The sequence below is a fragment of the Phycodurus eques genome, chromosome 11, assembly GCF_024500275.1.
Source record: "Phycodurus eques isolate BA_2022a chromosome 11, UOR_Pequ_1.1, whole genome shotgun sequence".
Taxonomy (NCBI): Eukaryota; Metazoa; Chordata; class Actinopteri; order Syngnathiformes; family Syngnathidae; genus Phycodurus; species Phycodurus eques.
The window spans coordinates 7,786,823-7,806,595 of NC_084535.1; the positions used below are offsets into that span (position 1 = coordinate 7,786,823).

The 19,773-nt window shown below is 43.6% G+C and overlaps 1 protein-coding gene and 1 non-coding gene across 2 annotated transcripts in view; one reads left to right on the forward strand and one right to left on the reverse strand.

Moving 5' to 3' along the window:
- The window catches only part of pibf1 (progesterone immunomodulatory binding factor 1), a 30,045-nt gene extending 10,308 nt beyond the window's left edge, over positions 1–19,737 (reverse strand). The window contains exons 1-13 of the mRNA XM_061689504.1: positions 18,993–19,737; positions 17,852–17,952; positions 17,591–17,789; positions 17,404–17,523; positions 13,900–14,033; positions 12,528–12,636; positions 11,733–11,852; positions 11,600–11,661; positions 11,401–11,526; positions 11,212–11,310; positions 2,335–2,500; positions 575–725; positions 304–394 (exon numbers count right to left, since the gene is read on the reverse strand). Coding sequence (XP_061545488.1) covers positions 304–394; positions 575–725; positions 2,335–2,500; positions 11,212–11,310; positions 11,401–11,526; positions 11,600–11,661; positions 11,733–11,852; positions 12,528–12,636; positions 13,900–14,033; positions 17,404–17,523; positions 17,591–17,789; positions 17,852–17,952; positions 18,993–19,253 — 1,739 coding nt within the window. The 5' untranslated portion in view covers positions 19,254–19,737. The remainder of the gene's footprint in view (positions 1–303; positions 395–574; positions 726–2,334; positions 2,501–11,211; positions 11,311–11,400; positions 11,527–11,599; positions 11,662–11,732; positions 11,853–12,527; positions 12,637–13,899; positions 14,034–17,403; positions 17,524–17,590; positions 17,790–17,851; positions 17,953–18,992) is intronic.
- On the forward strand, positions 2,917–2,998 carry trnas-acu (transfer RNA serine (anticodon ACU)). Its single transcript has one exon. It is a non-coding gene; the product is annotated as a tRNA-Ser (tRNA).
- Positions 19,738–19,773: the final 36 nt, after the last annotated feature.

Genomic DNA, 19,773 nt, shown 5'->3' on the forward strand with positions numbered 1-19,773 from the left:
ATATAAATTGAGGGGACGAAATCAGACCAAACTTTGGGGGTGAAAAATACAGTACAGCATATAAGTATCACAAAAATTGATGTGATGTTATGCGAAGACCTTAGCAAGTCACAGGCCTGAAAGCATGAAGCATGAAACTATATTTTTGTTGGTGTCATTTATTCCAAGTAAAAAAACAGTCTCAACAAGGAGGAGGAGAAGCGGTTTCGCTGTAGTAACAATACGCAATGTGTTATTGTGTGTACCACTGTTTTCTTTGTGTGGCTATTCCCAGCAGTGTGCGGTGTGCCTCAGGGTCTGTACCTCTGCTGAAGTCTCCTTCTGGCTGTGGTGGGAACGTTGGCTCCATAGCCGTACGAGAAGAGGATCCTCTCTGCTTCCTCCTCATTCTCAACTGGACAGACACCAAAACGAACACAAGCTCGTCAGAAAGGTTTAACATATAGTAGATATAAAAAGTGTACACACCCTTGTTCAAATGCCATTTTTTTGGGATATAAAACAAGTAGACCAAGATAAATCATTTGAAAACCTTTTCCACCATTAATGTAACCTACTCAGACTACAGACTCACTTTCAGCAGCCTGCATGGTGACCTGGTCCAGCTCCTGCTCGAGTTTTTCATACGTCTCCAACCGGGATGCCTGCTCGGCATTCTGCGCATGAAGCTCAGCAGTGCGCTTCTCCGATGACGTCTGTAGCCTGTAAAACTCCTGTGTGAGGACCTACCACAGAGGTGGAAACAATGATGAAACAGATCTCCATTATAAATGTTAATTTCGTCTTTACCACATTTACGTTTTGACGTAAATTGTACACACACCATCCACAAACATGTCAGAAAAGTTGCACTGAGAGTGGTACACATTTGACACAAAAACATATATGGTATTAGAAATGTTAATTTAGTTTTACCACATACTGATTTAAGTTTAGTAATAAACTGTATAAAAGAGATACACCACCCGCAAACATGGTGCACTAAAATGGTATACTTCTGACACTTTTACCAGTTTTATAGCATACAGGTGCATCTCAATAAATTACATTATCATAGAAAAGGGCGGCACAATGGTCGACTGGTTAGCACATCTGCCTCACAGTTCTGAGGACCCGGGTTCAAATCCGGCCTCCCCTGTGTGGAGTTTGTATGTTCTCCCCGTGCCTGCGTGGGTTTACTCCGGTTTCCTCCCAGGTGAGGATAAGCGGTGTAGAAAATGGATGGATCATAGAAAAGTTCATTTATTTCACTTCTCAATAGTTAAACAGTAAATCACAGGAAAATACTTTTCAGAAGGCCAATTCCTACCTAATTTAGCTATCAAACATATTTTTGCTTGTTGGTTATGTAATATTAAAATTTGTTGAGAAGCTAAATTTTGCTTTGTAGTTATTGAAGTACTGAAAAAAAATGTCAGCCATGATATTCCAATTTATTGAGATGATGATGCAACGCAATAAAAAAAATGAAAATAAAGTTTCAGAGCAACCAGAATTCCCCCCGATTAATTACCTGTACTTTTTGTACGGTTTGTTTAAGAACAGCACATTTTATATAAAAAAAGGTAAAACCACCAATGCTAATAAGCAGCAATAACATGTTGAAAGATGTTCTTTTCCCTCTCTTCCTAATTAGTTTTTCCTGAGAACCGCTTGGAGGCAGCTGCGTAAGGCAAAGGAACGAATGTAGCAATCGAGGAGGGCCGTCTGATGACTACTGCTGTGAAAGTGTTGAAAGAATTTTGCCTAATGACAAAGTGTTGCTGACAGCCAGGCAGAAAAACAAAGCAACGATGTATGAGGAAGAATAACTTCATCCATCCATCCATTTTCTGAGCCGCTTCTCCTCACTAGGGTCGCGGGCGTGCTGGAGCCTATCCCAGCTATCACTGGGCAGGAGGCGGGGTACACCCTGAACTGGTTGCCAGACAATCGCAGGGCACATACAAACAAACAACCATTCGCTCTCACAGTCACACCTCGGGGCAATTTAGAGTCGTCAATTAACCTACCATGCATGTTTTTGGGATGTGGGAGGAAACCGGAGTGCCCAGAGAAAACCCACGCAGGCACGGGGAGAACATGCAAACTCCACACAGGCGGAGCCGGGGATTGAACCCAGGTCCTCAGAACTGTGAGGCAGACGCTGTAACCAGTCGTCCACCGTGCTGCCGGAAGAATAACTTTCAGACAAAAATCATAGTGCTGCTCATCTGTGTCACGTTAACATTATAGCAGTCACATTCTTAGCTTCTTTGTATTATTGAATTTAAGCAAATTGTTTTTAGCTCTGTTGTATCCACTCTGGGGATTCTTCAACTTTTTGGGGAGTACCTCCAGTTTTTTGCACTGTTTCTCACACTCGATCTGGCACTGAGCAAGAGCCTTGTCCGTCTCCTCCTTCATCATTTGAGCACGCTCAGCTTCGAAGGAGTGCAGCTTTGCCTGGTTGGACAACTCGGCGACCCTGCTGTCGGTGCCGAGCTGCAGCTGGCGAAACCTGTTGAGTGGAAGGAGAAGAACTTAAATGACTTTTTATGATCCACTTGAGCATAGAAGCATTTTTCTAATAATAATCTTATAATAGTATAAGTGTAATGTCATAGGGCAGCATGGTGGAATGGTGTTAGCACGTCTGCCTCATAGTTCTGAGATTCGGGGTTCGGATATCAGGATTCCTGTGTGGGGTTTGCATGTTCTCCCCATGCTTGTGTGTGTTTGCTGCGGGTACTCCAGCTTCCCCTCACGTTCCATAAACATGCATGTTAGGTTAACGGACGACTTTAAATTGTCCAAAGGTGTGAATGTAACTGTGAACCTGCAAGTAAGTGGAAATAGTTGCTTGTCTAAAAACCCCAATTCCAATGAAGTTCGGACAATGCCCGATTTGCAAATCCTTTTCAACCTATACTTAACCATGAGGTGGCCGAGAGGTTAAGGCGATGGATTACTAATCCATTGTGCTTTGCACGCGTGGGTTCGAATCCCATTCTTGTGAGTGTAACATTTATGTCTCACAACACAGTGGTGAACATGCCCTTTTTGGGAACATGTTCCAGGCACCAAATTCAAAATGAGCAACTATTTGCAGAAAAAAAAGGTTATCAGTTTGAACACAACCTGGAGATGAACACGCTCAAGACTGTAGAGATGATCGTGGACTTCAGGAAACATCCTTCGCCACAACTGCCCCTCACGCTCTCCAACTGCCCTGTGTCAACCGTCGAGACCTTCAAGTTTCTGAAAATTACGGTCTCTCAGGACGTGAAGTGGGAGACCAACATCAACTCTGTCCTCAAAAAGGCCCAGCAGAGGATGTACTTCTTGCGGCTTTTGAAGAAGCACGGCCTGCCACAGGAGCTGTTGAGGCATTTCTACACAGCAGTCATTAAATCAGTCCTGTGTTCATCCATCACAGCCTGGTTCGGTGCTGCCACAAAAAAGGACAAACTCAGACTGCAACGGACAGTAAGGACTGCCGAAAAAAGGCAAGGTTAGGCGCTATCGAACAATGCAAACCAAAACCAGCAGACATTCCAACAGCTTCTTCCCTCTTGCCATTAACTTCTTAAACATTTGAGTTACAATTCCATTGTAATATGCTGCTAATTTTGCAGATTTCTGTTGAGACACTCCTACATTATTTTTGTACTCACTGTAGTAGTCTCATCACTCTGCACTATTTGCATATCTGTTGTTGACCAATAGTGGCCACCCATGTGCTTGAGAACTATCTGCACCATTTGCACAACTGTCACTGTACCAGAATATCACACTAATAGTCACTTCAAACTGCTCTAAATTTCTTTAGGACTCTGCACCATTTGCACAATTGTCATTGTATCAGCATTACCACATTACTGGTAACTAGGGCTGCACGATTATGGCCAAAATAATAATCACAATTATTTTGATTAATATTGTAATCACAATTATTAATCAAAATTATTCCTCATGTTCGGGAAAAAATATTTATATTTTTTATTGCACTACGTTTCAACAAACAATATGTAACAGTTTTCAGTGCAAAATGGATCTTTAAATAAGAATAAATGACAGATAATAATAATAAAAAATACATGTACCCAAAGAAATTCTACTTTACTAAGAGCTGAATAAATGTGCTTTTACAAAGTACAACCAAATATTGCAACTTAATGGAAGCAAAGACATGGAAGCAAAGCATGAAACCATAACATTAGGCTGTAAGCACCGACTTTTCATATGAAAATCCCCATCGATATAGTGAATTGCACGTCTCCACTGTTCTGATTGTCCATTGGTCAGTCATGCATGGTCACAAACTGGAAAGAGCTCGACAGTTGTGATTTCTCTCTCTATTTCCTTCTGGCGTTTTTTTTTTTTTTTTTGACTGCGGTTAGACCAGCTGAAAAGTTGAAGGCAGCCGCTACAATGATTGTTAAGTGTCTTACCTTGACACGGCGCCTCTCTGCCAATGTGCTGAGGGGGCCAACTTCAAAATAATTGCTTGACATATTACTACATCAATAACATTTTATGCTTTTATTTTGAAGATGGCCACGAGCGCGGTGCCTTCATGAAGCCTCAACATTATGTTCGCCCCCCTGCTGGATGGCTGGTTAGGTTGTGGGTACTGCTACAAATGAAGCACATTTCATATGCAGCAGTGCTCGCATTTTAAATGTTTTAAAAAAACAACTACGATGTCAATCAATTGGGCACAGATGCCTGTTTGCCCATCTGTTTGTTAATTAGCGGGCTCCTTCCTGGTTCACTCAGAATGATGAAGAGACGGGTGGTGTCATTATAAATCTGGGAGGTGGATGCTTCCACTCAAACAGTGAACTTGAACTCCTGGATCTGCACCGTTATATCCTATCCCTCACCAAACTTAAATGGGTTCTTATTAACAAAACTTTTTACACTGTCCTGTATATTCGTACCTTGACTTCCAAGTTTAATTCGTTCCGTGACCATGCACTTTACTCAAATCACTCGAGCCTCAAATCAACTTTCCTCATTGAAATGTATGGAAATGGCATTAATCCGTTGCAGCCCCCGCAAAAAAAAACACCAACACATTTTTGTAACATGTACAGTATTGCACTGGCTAAAAATAGAGTACTAACATAATACAATAAAATGAACGTTTAAACAGTTTGTAATATATTTCTTTCATTTCCCTTGAATCGTAATGCAAAGATGGACATCATTCACTTCTTCCCAGCACTCACTTTCTTAGGTCCCATGGCTAGAAAAACAAAAAAATGAAAGGACAAAACAGAACAGATACTTGTAATTTCACTGCAAGGTAAACAACGTGAACTTGTAGTGGCCAGATGTTGTAAAGCTCGCTGCGGTGCTGTCTGAAGCTCACTCGCAAGTAAAATTTTTGGTCGCAACACAAAGCCCCCCCCAAAAAACTCCAAAATTGGGGCACTTAGCCAAGTCAAGGCACCACTGTATAGCATTTTCCAGTGGCGTGATGTGCGTTGCCAGAGCCCTGTGGCACTCTCGAGCCTCTTTTACAAAGAGATTGCAAAATCGTTTCATCTGAACCGCCTTACACCTTTTCCACAGAACCCAGAAAAGCGCAGGATGTGAATTGTCATACAGTGACAAGGCATGACAGAATTTCACAATTATTTGAACAGCGACAATTGCTTTCAACGCAACAAGGCAGGAGGAGTGAGTGTCATGTGTTAATTCCCTGATACAGCGGCATCCTCCGTCCTCTGATACTAAATCGTAGACTACCCACCCCACCCCGTTCCCTATAATCCATGTTACGAATTGTACCTTTTCCTCTCTTTGCAAAGATTTTTCTTTTTTCCTTGTAATAAAAACCCACAAAGACAAGATTGATTCTTTACTTATTCTGTCAGAATTTTTTTGCCAAAACAGTGTCATTTAGACACAACAGCAACCAAGGAAAAGGTCGAAAAAAGCTTTTAAAGGCCGTGTAAAGGGGGGGTTCTGAGTCCCTTCCTTCAGTAAAAGCACTCAGCTTCCACTTATTTCAAAAACTCTTCAATGTGCAAATGACTAGCTGTAAAAATACCAAACTACTAAAGATCTGTTAATCTCATGGACATAATAAAACCCAGTTGCTCACTGGATAACATCTTCATTATAAAAAGCGTCAGGGAAGTAATCATCTGATGCTCTTTTCAATTCACAACTTGGCAAGTACAGTGTCGCCCAACAGGCCGGGCGAGTTTTAGAACATCAGGCTGAAGTGAAGCGCCCACAGCGATGCTTGGCGTCGTTTGATGTTCTGTGATTGCGTTTGGCAGCCGGCACAAGGAACTTAATGAGAACGAAATGTCGAGAGCTTGTATTCTTCTCAGAAGACACGATTCTGAGTCAAAAGTGGTGTAGCCAGTGAAACTGCAAGCTTGCACGCAAAGCCTTGAATCTACTGTACTGGCTTTAAAAAAACAAAAAGTTAATTTTGCTTGCAAATCTAATTCTAATTGATTTAAGTTGTGAGGCAAAAATGTGGATGCAGGGCTTCTTTCCATACTACATTATAAATGAATTGAATGAAATTATATGAAATGTATTTGGATTTGAGCGCTTTAGAGAAATAAAAGCCAAACAATACACACTACACACAAAAGGTTTGGGATGTTGGGGCATCAGGTTAAAATTCAAGATGAACCCAAAATGCACTTTAACCTTGACAGGTGAACTTAAATTGACCTTCTCTAAACTTTTGAATACAATTTTCAATACTTTTTGCACAACGAGCTGTTCTGTAACATGGAGCTCAAAGGCAAAATTCACAACAGGTGCTTGATCCATGAATGGACCAATACATTCCAAGGGTGTCTACTTCTATGCCTTTCTCTGACTCTTCCAGTCTCTCTGTAGCTTTGTTTCAATCTGGTAACGACCCTCTGTCAAGACTCTAAGCTCAGTGGCCACTTCCCTCTGAGAACATCCTGTTTAAAGCCTTATAATGGCGAGGTACTGTTCAGCAATTCTTGTGTGTTGTTAGGTGTACAGCACAATGAAGAGTACTGTTTTAAATACTAATTTTAATTGAACCAGGAAATGTAATGGACGAGTCACGGCTTCAACACCTGTTGTGAATTTTGACATTCAGCCCCTTGTCAGAGAACAGCAATTTGTATAAAAAGTACAGTGAACATCTGGGACATCTGCAGTTCAAGCTAAAGCCGAATATCGCTAACTTTTAACTTTTGTAAGTAGTGTATGTTTTATGCTGCAGTTAAAAATAACAAAGTCGCTGTACTTTAAAAAAAAAAAAGTTGAAGGCAGATTGGAGAGATGTGTGTTTGCTTCCTCAGGCCACAGAGGTTGCTTTAGACAATATTAATAACTCTCGATTACAGCTGACCTGATAGAATTTCATCATCCATAGAGTGCTCTGGGCTGAGCTGTGCATGTGCGACGTGACGGACAAGTGCACATGGTCGCCGTTTTATGTCCTCCTTTATTGATGCCGGCCTGCTCTTGAGATGCAAGCAATGACTTCATCTGAATGTTCTCGCTTGTCTCAGGTTATTTCTTCATCCCTTCAAATGAGATTTTGGCATGGAACCCGATGTGGAGAATCCCGGATTTTCCGCCATTCTGTGGGCTCGAAACAGTGTTTTTAACCCGAATGAAACATGGCTGTGAAGCTAAGTGGCCTGCCCACGCTACTGTCGTCTGACGCCATTTCAAGCTTGTCCGCCTTATTCTTTGCCCCAAAAATAGGGGCATTTGTGGGGTTAGGGGTTAAGGGCTTGTGGCAAGCATCTGTCGTTGCTGGCTTGCGATGAGCGGTGGGAATGCGATCGTGTCAAAGAGAGAGTGCAAGGGACAGTGAGTGTGTGTGTGCATGCTTGTGTGTTAGTGTGCATGGAAAGTAAGACCAACAGCTGGTGGTTTGGATCTGGAGAAATGACAAGCATGCAGTAGTACCCTGGAAACAGGGACCCTGGTGGTGCTGCTGCTGTGTGTGAGTGCGTGTGTCATTAATAGCCTATTTTACATATTATATTTCATGTCAAATATATAAAAAAAATAATATTGGACACACTTTAAATTGTTTACATACTCTGGGCCACATTTCTTTTTCTACATACAGCACATGGAAATAAAGTATGCATGATACATGTGATTTCTTTGGACATAATTTTCTACCACTTATCTAATTCAGGACAGTGGGTGAGCTGAAGCCTTTCTATACTGACGTTGAGCGAGAGACGGGGTACATGAGGACTGGCCATTCAATCACAGGTACAGAGACAAACAACCATTCACACCAAAGGAATACTTTAAATTTAATATGCATGCCTTTTGGAATGAGGGATAAAGCCGGAAGAAACCCACATAAGTACGGAGGAAAAATGAACACGCCACACAAAAAGGCCTGAGCTGGCATTCGTACCCATAACCTTTGACTGTGAGGCAAAAATAAAAAGCATGCTTGTTTTTCAAAAGAAATTACAGTTTAAAACTACAGTATTAGGTTGATTAGTTCAGTGATTCCCAACCACATCACAACATCATGTGTGCTGCAGTCTAAATTGGTCTAAAAATTATTTTCTAAAAAGAATGTCCATCCATCGATTTTCTTTACCGCTTATCCTCAAATATTTGCTAGGGTTTAGAGCGTGTTGAGAGGCTGTAACCTGAATCTCCCATGCACCCTCCTCATGAGTAAAATGACCAACGTCTTCATTCCTTTTGTGTTTATTCATTATAATGTTTGGTGAGATAAATCCAACATCTGTCTATGCCAATAATGTACAGTAGTGACAGGCAGAACAATTAAATGCTACCGGGGACCTAATTAACTTGTGTATCCACCAGAGATGGGGGGACTCGAGTCAAGTGACTTGAGTCAAGTTATTTGACTCGAGTTGACTCGAGTTGCCAGTTTTATGACTTGACTTTGACTTTTGACGAGCTTGATTTTTTCCCCCAATTACTTGGGACTTGGTTGAGACTTGAAGGTTATGATTTGAGACTTGCACATATATGACTTACTCCCACCTCAGGTATCCACTTTATTTACAGTTTTTTTTTTTTTTTGGTGGTGTGCCATGACATTTTTGTAATGTGAAATAACTGCCTTGGCTCAATAAAGTTTGGGAAACACTAGATTAGTGGGCATTTTACAGTAAATCTTATGTGGCTGTGTCCACTTTACCTGCACTGAGAGTAATTCCTTCCCTGGAGGAGAGACCAATAACAAGAGGCGTAACATCCCCCAAACCACACACACCACCTGCACTGAATTGACTTCTGTGTGGCTTTTGAATTTGCTGCTTTGTCTTCCGTAAGAAAGGGTAAATCAAAGTGCCAGCGTGTACTAATAATAGGTTTCAGATATCACACAGAACACACTGGCTTCAATCAGGTACTGTATGCATGTCAGCTGCTGTTTTAGTAATTTACTGCCCATTTTCATTTTGGAAGTCAAGAAGGCTGCCTTGCTAATTACACTATGTAATAATAATTAGACATTTTAAAAGAATGTGAAATAACGATGCAGCTCATAAAAAGAAAAAAAACTGCACCGACTGGCTTAGAGTTCTTTTTGAAAATTCTAAGCATCATCCTCAGTCAAATAGCTCTGAAAGGTTTCTTAAGTTTAAACCACAACCTTGAAGTGACCTTCACGCTATCGTTTTAACGTCAGCACCGTAATGGGCCTGCTGATGTTTCCCCGAAATGCTTGCGTGCCTGATGCAATGAGACAATGCAATAGAGGTATCAAAGATACTGCTTTTTGTTTTGACTGACGCTGTCAGAGAATGATTAATTACCTTGTTGTTGTTTTTTCATCATAGCTTGTTTGCTAGAGAAATAACTGCTTTATCAATTTCCACTAAGGGTTGCCGAAAGGTGGGACATCGACCACCGTGAACTTAGTGGACATTTTTGTGAAATATAATTATGTGTTTTAAACGCCTATGAACTTGTGAGGCGACATGGTGAATAGTGGTTAACGTGTCTGCCTCACAATCAGGTTATTAGGATTGGAATCTCTGGTGGAAGTCATCATGAGTGGATTCTGAGTACTGTTTAAATGGGACAGTCTTGGTAGAAAAACGTGCCTCTCAGAACAAAGAATGTGCAACACCAACCATGATCAGAAGTTTTGTGGCAGCACTGTGTGTAGTAGTCGACACTTCTACCTCAGTGTAAGAGGATCTGGGTTTAAATCTCTCTGGAGTTTGCACGTTCTCCCTGTGGCTTGCGTGTGTTTGCTCCAAGTACTTTGATTTCCTATCACAATGCCGAAAACATGCATGTTAGGATTACTGTAGATTTAAATTTGAATGGTTGTACGTCCATTTGTGCCCTGCGATTAGGTGGCAACCAGTCCGGGGCGTACCCCACCAGCTCACCCGCAATCCAGTGGAAGACAAGTGCTATAGAAAATGGATGAACTTGTAGACCAGTCTACAAAGGGTAACCGTCTGAAGGATGATTGAATCAAAAGCTCAGGTTGCAAGAACAGATCAATTTGGCACATTAACTGCAGCATAGGAGCAGTAGCGCACATTATTGTCTAAGCTTGCTGTTATGTTATGCAATGACACACCTACATTTCACAATATATATATTACACAATACAGTACACTATACTGTATACAGCATGAGCTGGGATAGGCTCCAGCACAAGTGCAACCTTTTTTGGGAAGTAAATAAATACAGTAGCTTTGTTTAAGTAAATACTCATTTCAGATTTCCACTCCAGTGAGGATCCATTTTCTTGTTTTCGTAACCATGTACTGTAAGAGGAGGCATTTGCTGCGTTTCCTCTCAATTCTTTTGTGAATTGTCCATGAATCTAGATGAAGGTGGGTATTTATGAAGGTGCCCAATTTGATGCTGATCAAAGTTGGGATGGCTCAACAGGTTGGGATGGTTGGCCCACCCAACCCGTTTATTTACGTTTGTAGTTTGCGGCAGTGTAGAACTGCACTGCTTGATACTGATGTGATTATATTTTCCCCCTTTGCTGTAGCTAAAAAAGGAAACAATTTATTAGAAACACCTCTTTGGGTAGTTCGACACCACTGCAAATTACAACCACAATCGTAAGTGTTCAAGTAATGCCACTCTGTTACAGAAAAAAACAAAAGGTATTTTAGTAAAGGCATCATTTTCAATTTATGCCGAGACTGTAGTAAACCGAGCAGCCCCTGTACATTGATCAAAGACTTCAGCAATCGAGGTGTACGGAGTTGTCAAACGTACTGTTCCAGAAGCTGGTCGTATCGCGACTGCGTGTCCCTCTCAGCAGCGAACGCCCGCTCCTTCTCCAGCACCGCATTGTCTCTGGCCTCACGCAGGTTTCTACCCAACAAAAACACATTGAAAGAGACCAGTTAAGACACCTGGACTTTCAACCCGGAGAATGAAAAAATGACATTGCGGATGCTGCACCTGTTCTCTCTCTCGTACATCTCCCTGGATGTTCTCTGCAGGTTGTCGATTTCCTGACCGGTCTTTAGACGGATGTTCTCCAGCTCATCTCTCAACTTCCGTTCATACTCAGACTTATAGTGATCGCTGAAAAAGAAAGTAAAAAGGCAGACCTTACACGTCTTTTCCTGACTATTTGTGGCTAAAAACAGAAGCCAACCTGGATGCTATATATTTTTCATAGGCGCCCTCCCTGGCCTTCTTGGTGTCCTCCAGTTGCACCTGGAGCAGGTAGGTTAGACGTGGCCTGGCGATTACGTAAGGCATCGACCGATGTGTGAGACTGTAACAACCTGCAGGCGCTCCAGGCGATCTTCCTCATGCGCACAGCGAATGCTCAGCTCCATGTTCTGTCTGTGCAGGTACTCCTTGTCCTTCTGCAGCAGCGTCGCTGACTGCTGCAACGTCGCCATCTGTAGGACAAAAACAGCACAGCGGGCGTGGCAGGGGATGGATGCTAGAGTTGACTACAGCAGGAATGCTCAACCTTTTATGGCCCAGGGATTCCTTACAGGGGATCATTTTTTCCCAAGGACCTCTCATAATCTGAATACCAATTACACAGAACTACCATGTGTACCCCTAAATTCTGTAGGAATGGAAAAAGTGGCCAATTTTCGACAAAATAAACAATGGCAACATGATATTTTAGCGAGAAAACAAAGATGTTGTCATTATAAAAAGTGATAATCTTATGAAAATAAAATTTTATTTTTCCAAGATAAAGTCTAAATGTTTAAATCTCGACTTGAGATTTATTTCTATACTCTCACATTTGATTAAACCACACTTCATACTAGTAGATGCAAGTCATCTCTCGCCCTGCCTCACCCCCTGACATTTAGATTTTGGCCTGTTTTACTGCCGCTTATCCATCCCCCCCTTCTCTTCTGCTTGGAGAGGGGGCGAGGTGGCGATGACCGAAGTGAGGCTGTTGCTGTGAGGATTTTGCATCGACTGACCAAGACAAGGCCTGAGGAGGACTACTACCACGGAGGAGTCTACCTGTGGCGCGTCATTCCATTACATGGCCTCTGTACCACTGGACTAGAATATATATATGTGGGTGTTCGGTTTGGATGACGCACCTCTTTGCTGAGGGCCTCTCTCTCCCTGCCAAGGGCCGCGTGAGTCAAGTTAAGCGTCTCAAATCTTCTCGTCACCTCCTTCAGCTCGGCTTCCAAGACATCACGCTCACTACCAAACAACACATCACACACATCAACTTACTGTACATTCATGAGAAGGATCCATCCATCCATCCATCCATTTTCTACCGCTTATCCGAGGTCGGGTCGCGGGGGCAGTAACTTTAGCGGGGACGCCCAGACTTCCCTCACCCCAGCCACTTAATCCAGCTCTTCCGGGGGATCCTGAGGCGTTCCCAGGCCAGCCGAAAGACGTAGTCTCTCCAGCGTGTCCTGGGTCGTCCCCGGGGTCTCCTCCCGGTGGGTCGTGCCCGGAACACCTCACCAGGGAGGCGTCCGGCAGGCATCCGAATCAGATGCCCCAGCCACCTCATCTGGCTCCTCTCGATGTGGAGGAGCAGCGGCTCTACTCTGAGATCCCTCCCGGATGACAGAGCTTCTCACCCTATCTCTAAGGGAGAGCCCGGACACCCTCCGAAGGAAACTCATTTCGGCCGCTTATATCCGGGATCTTGTTCTTTCGGTCATGACCCACAGCTCGTGACCATAGGTGAAGGTAGGAACGTAGATTGACCGGTAAATCGAGAGCGGCTTAGCTGCTTCTTTACCACAACGGACCGATACAAAGTCCGCATCACTGCGGACGCTGTACCGATCCGCCTGTCGATCTACCGTTCTATACTTCCCTCACTTGTGAACAAGACCCCAAGATACTTGAACTCCTCCACTTGGGTCAGGATCTCATCCCCGACCTGGAGAGGGTACGCCACCCTTTTCCGACCGAGGACCATGGTCTCAGATTTGGAGGTCTTGATTCTCATCCCAGCCGCTTCACACTCGGCTGCGAACTGATCCAGTGAGAGTTGCACATCAAAGGAGAAATTATGCATTTTTTAAGAATTTAAGAGTTCCCTGGTGGTCAAAATATACTAAGGATAAAGAATTACGGCAGACTTAATATTCACTTGTCACAACGTTTTGTCCCTTGCAAATGCTAAGTATAAAATAGCATGATTGGGCGAAGCTAGGGCATTGCGACGAAGCCAGGGCTACTAGAGCCAGCTTAGCGACGGCATGGATACATTATGCCTTTCTGAAGCTGTGAAGACTATTAATCAAAAAGGCTGTGTTGTCAATTAATATGCGGATGGATCTGTGGCTGTGGTACATCTTGCAGACACAACACCATTTGGAATGGCTGGCTCAGACACATTTTCAGAAATGGGCAGCTAACAAAAGATCAACTTGGTTGTTTAACTTCATACTTGATGGACAGGCACTCCACAGACACATGCAATTGAAAATCTGTTACCGTTTGATGTTGGGGTAGTTTTCCCGGCGGTAGTCTCCATCTTGGATGTGCTGTTTGGTGTCAGCCAGCTCCAAAGTCAGTCTCTGGCTCCTCAGCTCCAGCTCTGTGCGGAGACGGCGTTCATCCTCATAGCTCTGCGCACACACACACACACACACACACACACACACACACACACACACAGTATACAGTATGTGTGCACATATATTGTACATTACATACGGTATATTGAGCTGTGATCATCAGCAGCCTGATTTACAGGGGACACATTACGTGTGGTGGGGCTAAATGACAAGCACCTGGTGGTCAGGCCTGAACCCATGGAACCCCGTCCACAGCCCCAAGAAGCAATGTGGGACTCTGAGGCGAAGTTGAAGTCACTGAGGTGGATAAAAAGTTCCTTTGTTACAGGGCCCCAGGGGTGGATGAGATCTGGCCGCTCTGGATGTTGTGGGGCTGTCCAGGTTAACACGCCGATGCAACATCGCATGGACATCGGGGACAGTGCCTCTGGATTGGCAGACCAGGGTGGCGGTGCCCCTTCTTAATAAGGGGGACTGAGGGTATGTTCCAACTACAGGGGAAAACACACTCCTCAGCCTTCCTAGGAAGGTCAACTCAGGGGTGCTGGAGAGGATGGTCTGTCGGGAAGTCGAATCTCAAATTAGGAGGAGCAGTGTGGTTTCTATCTTTGCCGTGGAACATTGGACCAGCTCTTCACCCTCCGCAGGGTCATGAAGGGTGCATGTGAATTTGGCCAACCAGTCTACATGTGCTTTGTGGACTTGAAGAAGGTGTTCGACCAAGTCCTTCAGGATTATGGGGTACCAGATCCACTATATGGGCTGTTTGGTGCCTGTACAACCGGTGTCAGAATTTGGTCCACTTTGCCAGCAGTAAGTCGGATTGTTTCCAGTAATGGTTGGACTCCGCCAAGGGTACCTTTTGTCATTGATTCTGTTCATAAACTTTATGGACAGAATTTTTAGGCGCAGCCAAAACGTTGAAGGGGTCCCATTTGGTCACCTCAGTAATTCGTTTGGGTTCTGATATCTCCATCAAGCCGCAATCTTTGACACTCACTGGAACAGTTCGCAAATGAGTCTGAAGCGGTTGGGACAAGAATCATCACCTCCAAATCTGAGACTATGGTCCTCAGTCAGAAAAGGGTGGAGTCCTTTCTCTGGGTCTGGGATGAGATCCTGCCACAAATGGAGCAGTTCCAAGTATCCAGGGGTCTTGTTCACGAGTGAGGGAAGAATGGAAGTGGGAGATCGACAGGTAGATCGGTGCAGCTGTATCAGTCTGTCTTGGGGAAGAAAGAACTGAGCCGGAAGGCGAAGCTCTCAATTTTCCGGTCGATCTGCGTTCCTGCCCTCACCTATGGTCGAGGTTTGTGACCGAAAGAAAAAGATCACAGACACAAACCGGCCAAAATGAGTTTCCTCCGGATGGTGTCTGGGATCAGGTGAGAAGGTCAGTCTTTCGGGAGGGCTTCAGAGTCGAGCTGCTGCCTCTCTGCATTGTGAGGAGCCAGATGAGGATGCCGCCCGGATGCCTCACTGGTAAGGTGTTCTGGGAACGTCCCACCGGGAGGAGGCCTTGGGCATGACCCAGGACACACTGGAGAGACTATGTCTCCCTGCTGGCCTGGGAACAAAGTTACGAAATTCATACTCGCCAGTCACCCTCTCAAGTGGGATAACCGCAGACAAGAAATAGAACACGATGTAATTCTTGATCCTTGGGGGTATTTTGACAAAAGCCACAAACGTGTTTTTAAGACACTGGGGAACTTTTTTTTTTTTTTTTTTAAATGCATGTCTCCCTCCAGAGTGAGGACATTTAGTGCTTGTTTCACATGCCTCGTGCATGTGGTGCTAATGTCACTGATCTGTGTGGCACACAAACAATTTACATCACTAATGAGAGGTTGTCACATTTTCTCTGCCCTCGGCGTGTTGAATCAGTCGATGGGAGGTGGGCGAGGTTTGGGGGAAAGGGCTGTCAAAATGGCCAACAACTAGTTTGGTGATTCTATAAATCAGGAACCACGCTGAGGAGCCCGCAGGTCATGAAAGAAACCTTATCTGCACTAAAACTGTCAGAAGGAGAAGCAGCTGACATGTTGTTTTTGTTTTTACAGTCACTTTCAAGAAACCAAACCTTTTGACCCTGCATTTTCCATCACAATTCCACCACTTAAGGTCGAGTTTGTTTATTGTGTTTGCTCATGCAGCGCTTGAGTATAATTCTGACAAAGTGGGACAAAAAAAAAAAAAAGAAAGAAAAAAAAGCAGCATGGTGAGCATGATGATATGATGTAGTGTTTATTTGTGTTGCACACAAGCCTTTTTTGTAGAGGGAGATGAAAGAGATGAAAAGCGAGATAATGTCCGTAAATTGATCTGCGGGGTCTCGGTTGGTGTTGAGCGAGCGGTTGTTCAGTCACACGGGAGTGGCTCGTCAATCACGTGGCTGATAAGCGCCGTTGCTTTGACACGTGCCTGTGATTCCTGCCCTAATAACTAAAGTTGTCAGGGTTATAATGATCGCGACATCTAACAGGTCATGGACAATTTATGAAAACAAATATTACTGAAGAACAGATACAGTGAACTTCCGATTTATAGTGGTTCACCATTTGCACCACACGTTATAACGTAGATTTTACATGAGTTTTTATAGTATACAGGCAAGTCCAAATTTAGACTTGTGTGCCTTCAGTCTATTACTACATTGTGCCGTAAGATGCTGGGCAGCAGTGACGGACTACTGGAAGAGATGGAGTGCTATTAAAAGCAAGAACTGGAAGAGACGGTCCACAACTAAGCTCCAGGAATTGTCATTGTCCCATAAAGAGGAGAGGTGTCAGTTACATATATGTCAGTTATGTCAGTTACACTAAACTGCCACTAAACTTACTGGCAGTGACAAAGCAAGCACAATTTGACTCTGTGAACAAGAGAGTGTGAATAGGCGCAAAGAAATAGTGTGCTGCTGGCAGGGTGTTCATTGCGCCATCTGTAAACATACTGTGTGTGTGCATTGCTAAAAAGCTCTATTTTTGTTTCATCTGTCCATAAAATATTGTTTAGCATTTGCTCTTTTGTATCAAACACAAGTTCTCTTTAGAAAAATGTTGTTCGACTTGATTCATTTTCTCCAGGAGATAGTCCACATTTAGTACTTAAACTTCATGGGTGCCAATAATGGTTAGCACGACTGTACATGTCAGACCCACCCACATTACTATAGGTGAGAATCTGAACTATAAAGAGATCATATGAAAAACTTACCCTCCCACACATTTTAAATAAATTTTAACTTATGAAAAGCACACTTTTTCAATTAAAAGATCCTGATAATATGTTTGGTACATTTCCATTTATTTCTGAAGTTATTGTACAGGTGATGCAAAAAATGAAGCGGTGCCAATAATGGCGAGCATAACTGTATCTCCCATGATAAACGGGGATTGGCTGTATAAGCACAGTGCAGTACCTCCATCAGAGCCTTCATTTGTGTCCGCTGCGTTTCCAGGTCTTCCTTCAAAGTGTCTTTCTTCACACGCAGCTCGGCCACCTGAGCCCTCAATGGAGTCACCACTTCGTAAAAGCGCACCTGCAAACATAATGGAAATGGTCAACAACGTAAGAAATGTTCATAAAAGAAGTACCAGGCAACTCACAGCAACAAATTCCTGAATAGACATGGTCTCCTCGGGAAGGTCGCGGAGCTCCTGGTAGCGCTCGTGCGACATGTCCAAGTCCCGGAGAGACCGGCGCAGTTCTCCGGCCTTCTCCCGCATCTGCTGGTTGGCCTCCTCCAGCTGCTGCTGCCGCAGAAGGATGCTGTCCACTTCCTTCTTTCGCAAAGCATGCTGCTTCCTGAAGACCACAGTTCGGATTCGATGTGTGATGTGTCGTATTCGTAGTGCATCGACGCTCACCTGTTGTCTTCCTGAGCAATCTTCAGCTCACTGTCCAGCCTCAGCGCCAACACTTGTTTCTGATGGAGAGCATCATTCAGCTGCTCCTCCAGGTCCTCCACCTAATGGAGCACAACAGAGCACTACTATAACATATGGAGTATTAAAATATGACTTTTTTTCCTCAAAACAAAAATACGACTTTTTAACAAAAATGTCAGGGAAGCATACTACAACTTCTGAACTTTATTCAGGGTCAACCAGAGGCAATTTAAATGGTGCCAAGCGTGTTGTGTACTGACTGCCTTCGCACCCCCAATGTGGAGCAAAGTGTGTCCTGGAGAACATTAGGAGAGTCGGCACTAGAAAGTACAGCGACGCGAGAGAGATGACGAAATGGGACAAGAAAAATTTGAACTAATCTTTCTGTATATTTGTTGCTCGCCAACGCACGAACTAGATCGGCTGTTGGAGGACTGCAGTTGGTTGTTGACTTTCAAACTCAACTTGTAGTGGGTGACGACACACACGCTGTGATCACATCTTTGATCCCAGCGCCCTCATACTGGTCAAAAGGCGACTCATCTCTTATCATCTAATATCAGTTTTTATATTTTAATTAGAGAAAATGATTTTGACACTTGACTTCATTCTCGTAAGACAACTATTTGTCAAAAAATTAGACTTTTTTCCTGGAAAACATACTCCTTTTTTCTCATAATATTACATCTTTGTGATTTAAAATAAATAAACCATGATAACTACTTTCAAATTGTTTCCACCATTAATGTAACCTATTACCTGTACAACTCAATTAAAAAAATATATGTATTTTTAGAGACTGTAAGTAAAAATAACTGAGAACATGTTGCATGTGGTTGAGATCAAGTGTGCACACCCTCTGAACGTGGCTTGTGCTGTAAGATGTGACACAAGTGACAGGAAAAGCCTACTAGAACTTCTGAACTTTGTGTGGTGTCAATCAGGGACACTTTAAATGTGTGCTGACTCACATTTAAGATGAGTTTGAAGTCGATTGGTTAATTCTAAACCACATTATCCATCCATCCATCCATCTAACCTGGCACTCGAACAGGGGTGTGTAGAATTTTTATATGAACTGTAGGAACATGTGGACTGGAGAAGAACCTGCTTGTGTTACCTTGGACATGTAGTCTGCCTTCATGTCGTCTATGGTGAGGTTCTTCTGGGAAAGCTCAATTTTCAGCAGCTGGACGTTATGCAGCAATTCCTTCCTCTCCAGCAGCTGTCGGATGAGCTTCTGCGAGCCGGGTCGCGTCTCGTCCGATGAGGAGACGTCCTCTGCGGTGCGCACGGTGGTCTCCAGGCTGACATCCTCCGACTCCAGGTCCAGCGAGCTGGAGACGTTGGCGGCGCTCGACTTTGGCTTCCTCGGGGGCATTTTCTTGTTCGACTCCGGTTAGCTAATGCTAACGAGCTAAGCGCGGAATGACAAAGTTGTGTCGTTCAAACTAGCTCGGAAAGTGCGCCATGTGATTCTATACAGATACGTCCGATAAAATATTATGTAAGCATCAAACGAGACGACATAAAGACGAGAGCTGTCAGAAACACACTTTATTATTTTCAAGGGTCCCGCTTCCTTCCGCAGCGGTCCCGGGTACATCTTATTTGCAACTGTGTTCTCCTCCTCGATGTCCGTGTTGGTAAAATGCCGAGAGCGGAACGAGAATCGAGGCGTTACTTTTTACATATACAGAAATGAGATGAAGTCGTAGTGGCGATACATTGCCCGAGATGTATAACTTACAGCGCCACCTGTTGTAATATAGGCGCAGTGCAACCACTAGTTGCCTGTCAGTATGGAAATTTTAACATTTATTCAATATCAATATGCACCAAAAGTTCCTACTAATGGCCAAAAGTAGCACCAGCACTAGTGGAGGGAAAAAAAACAAAAA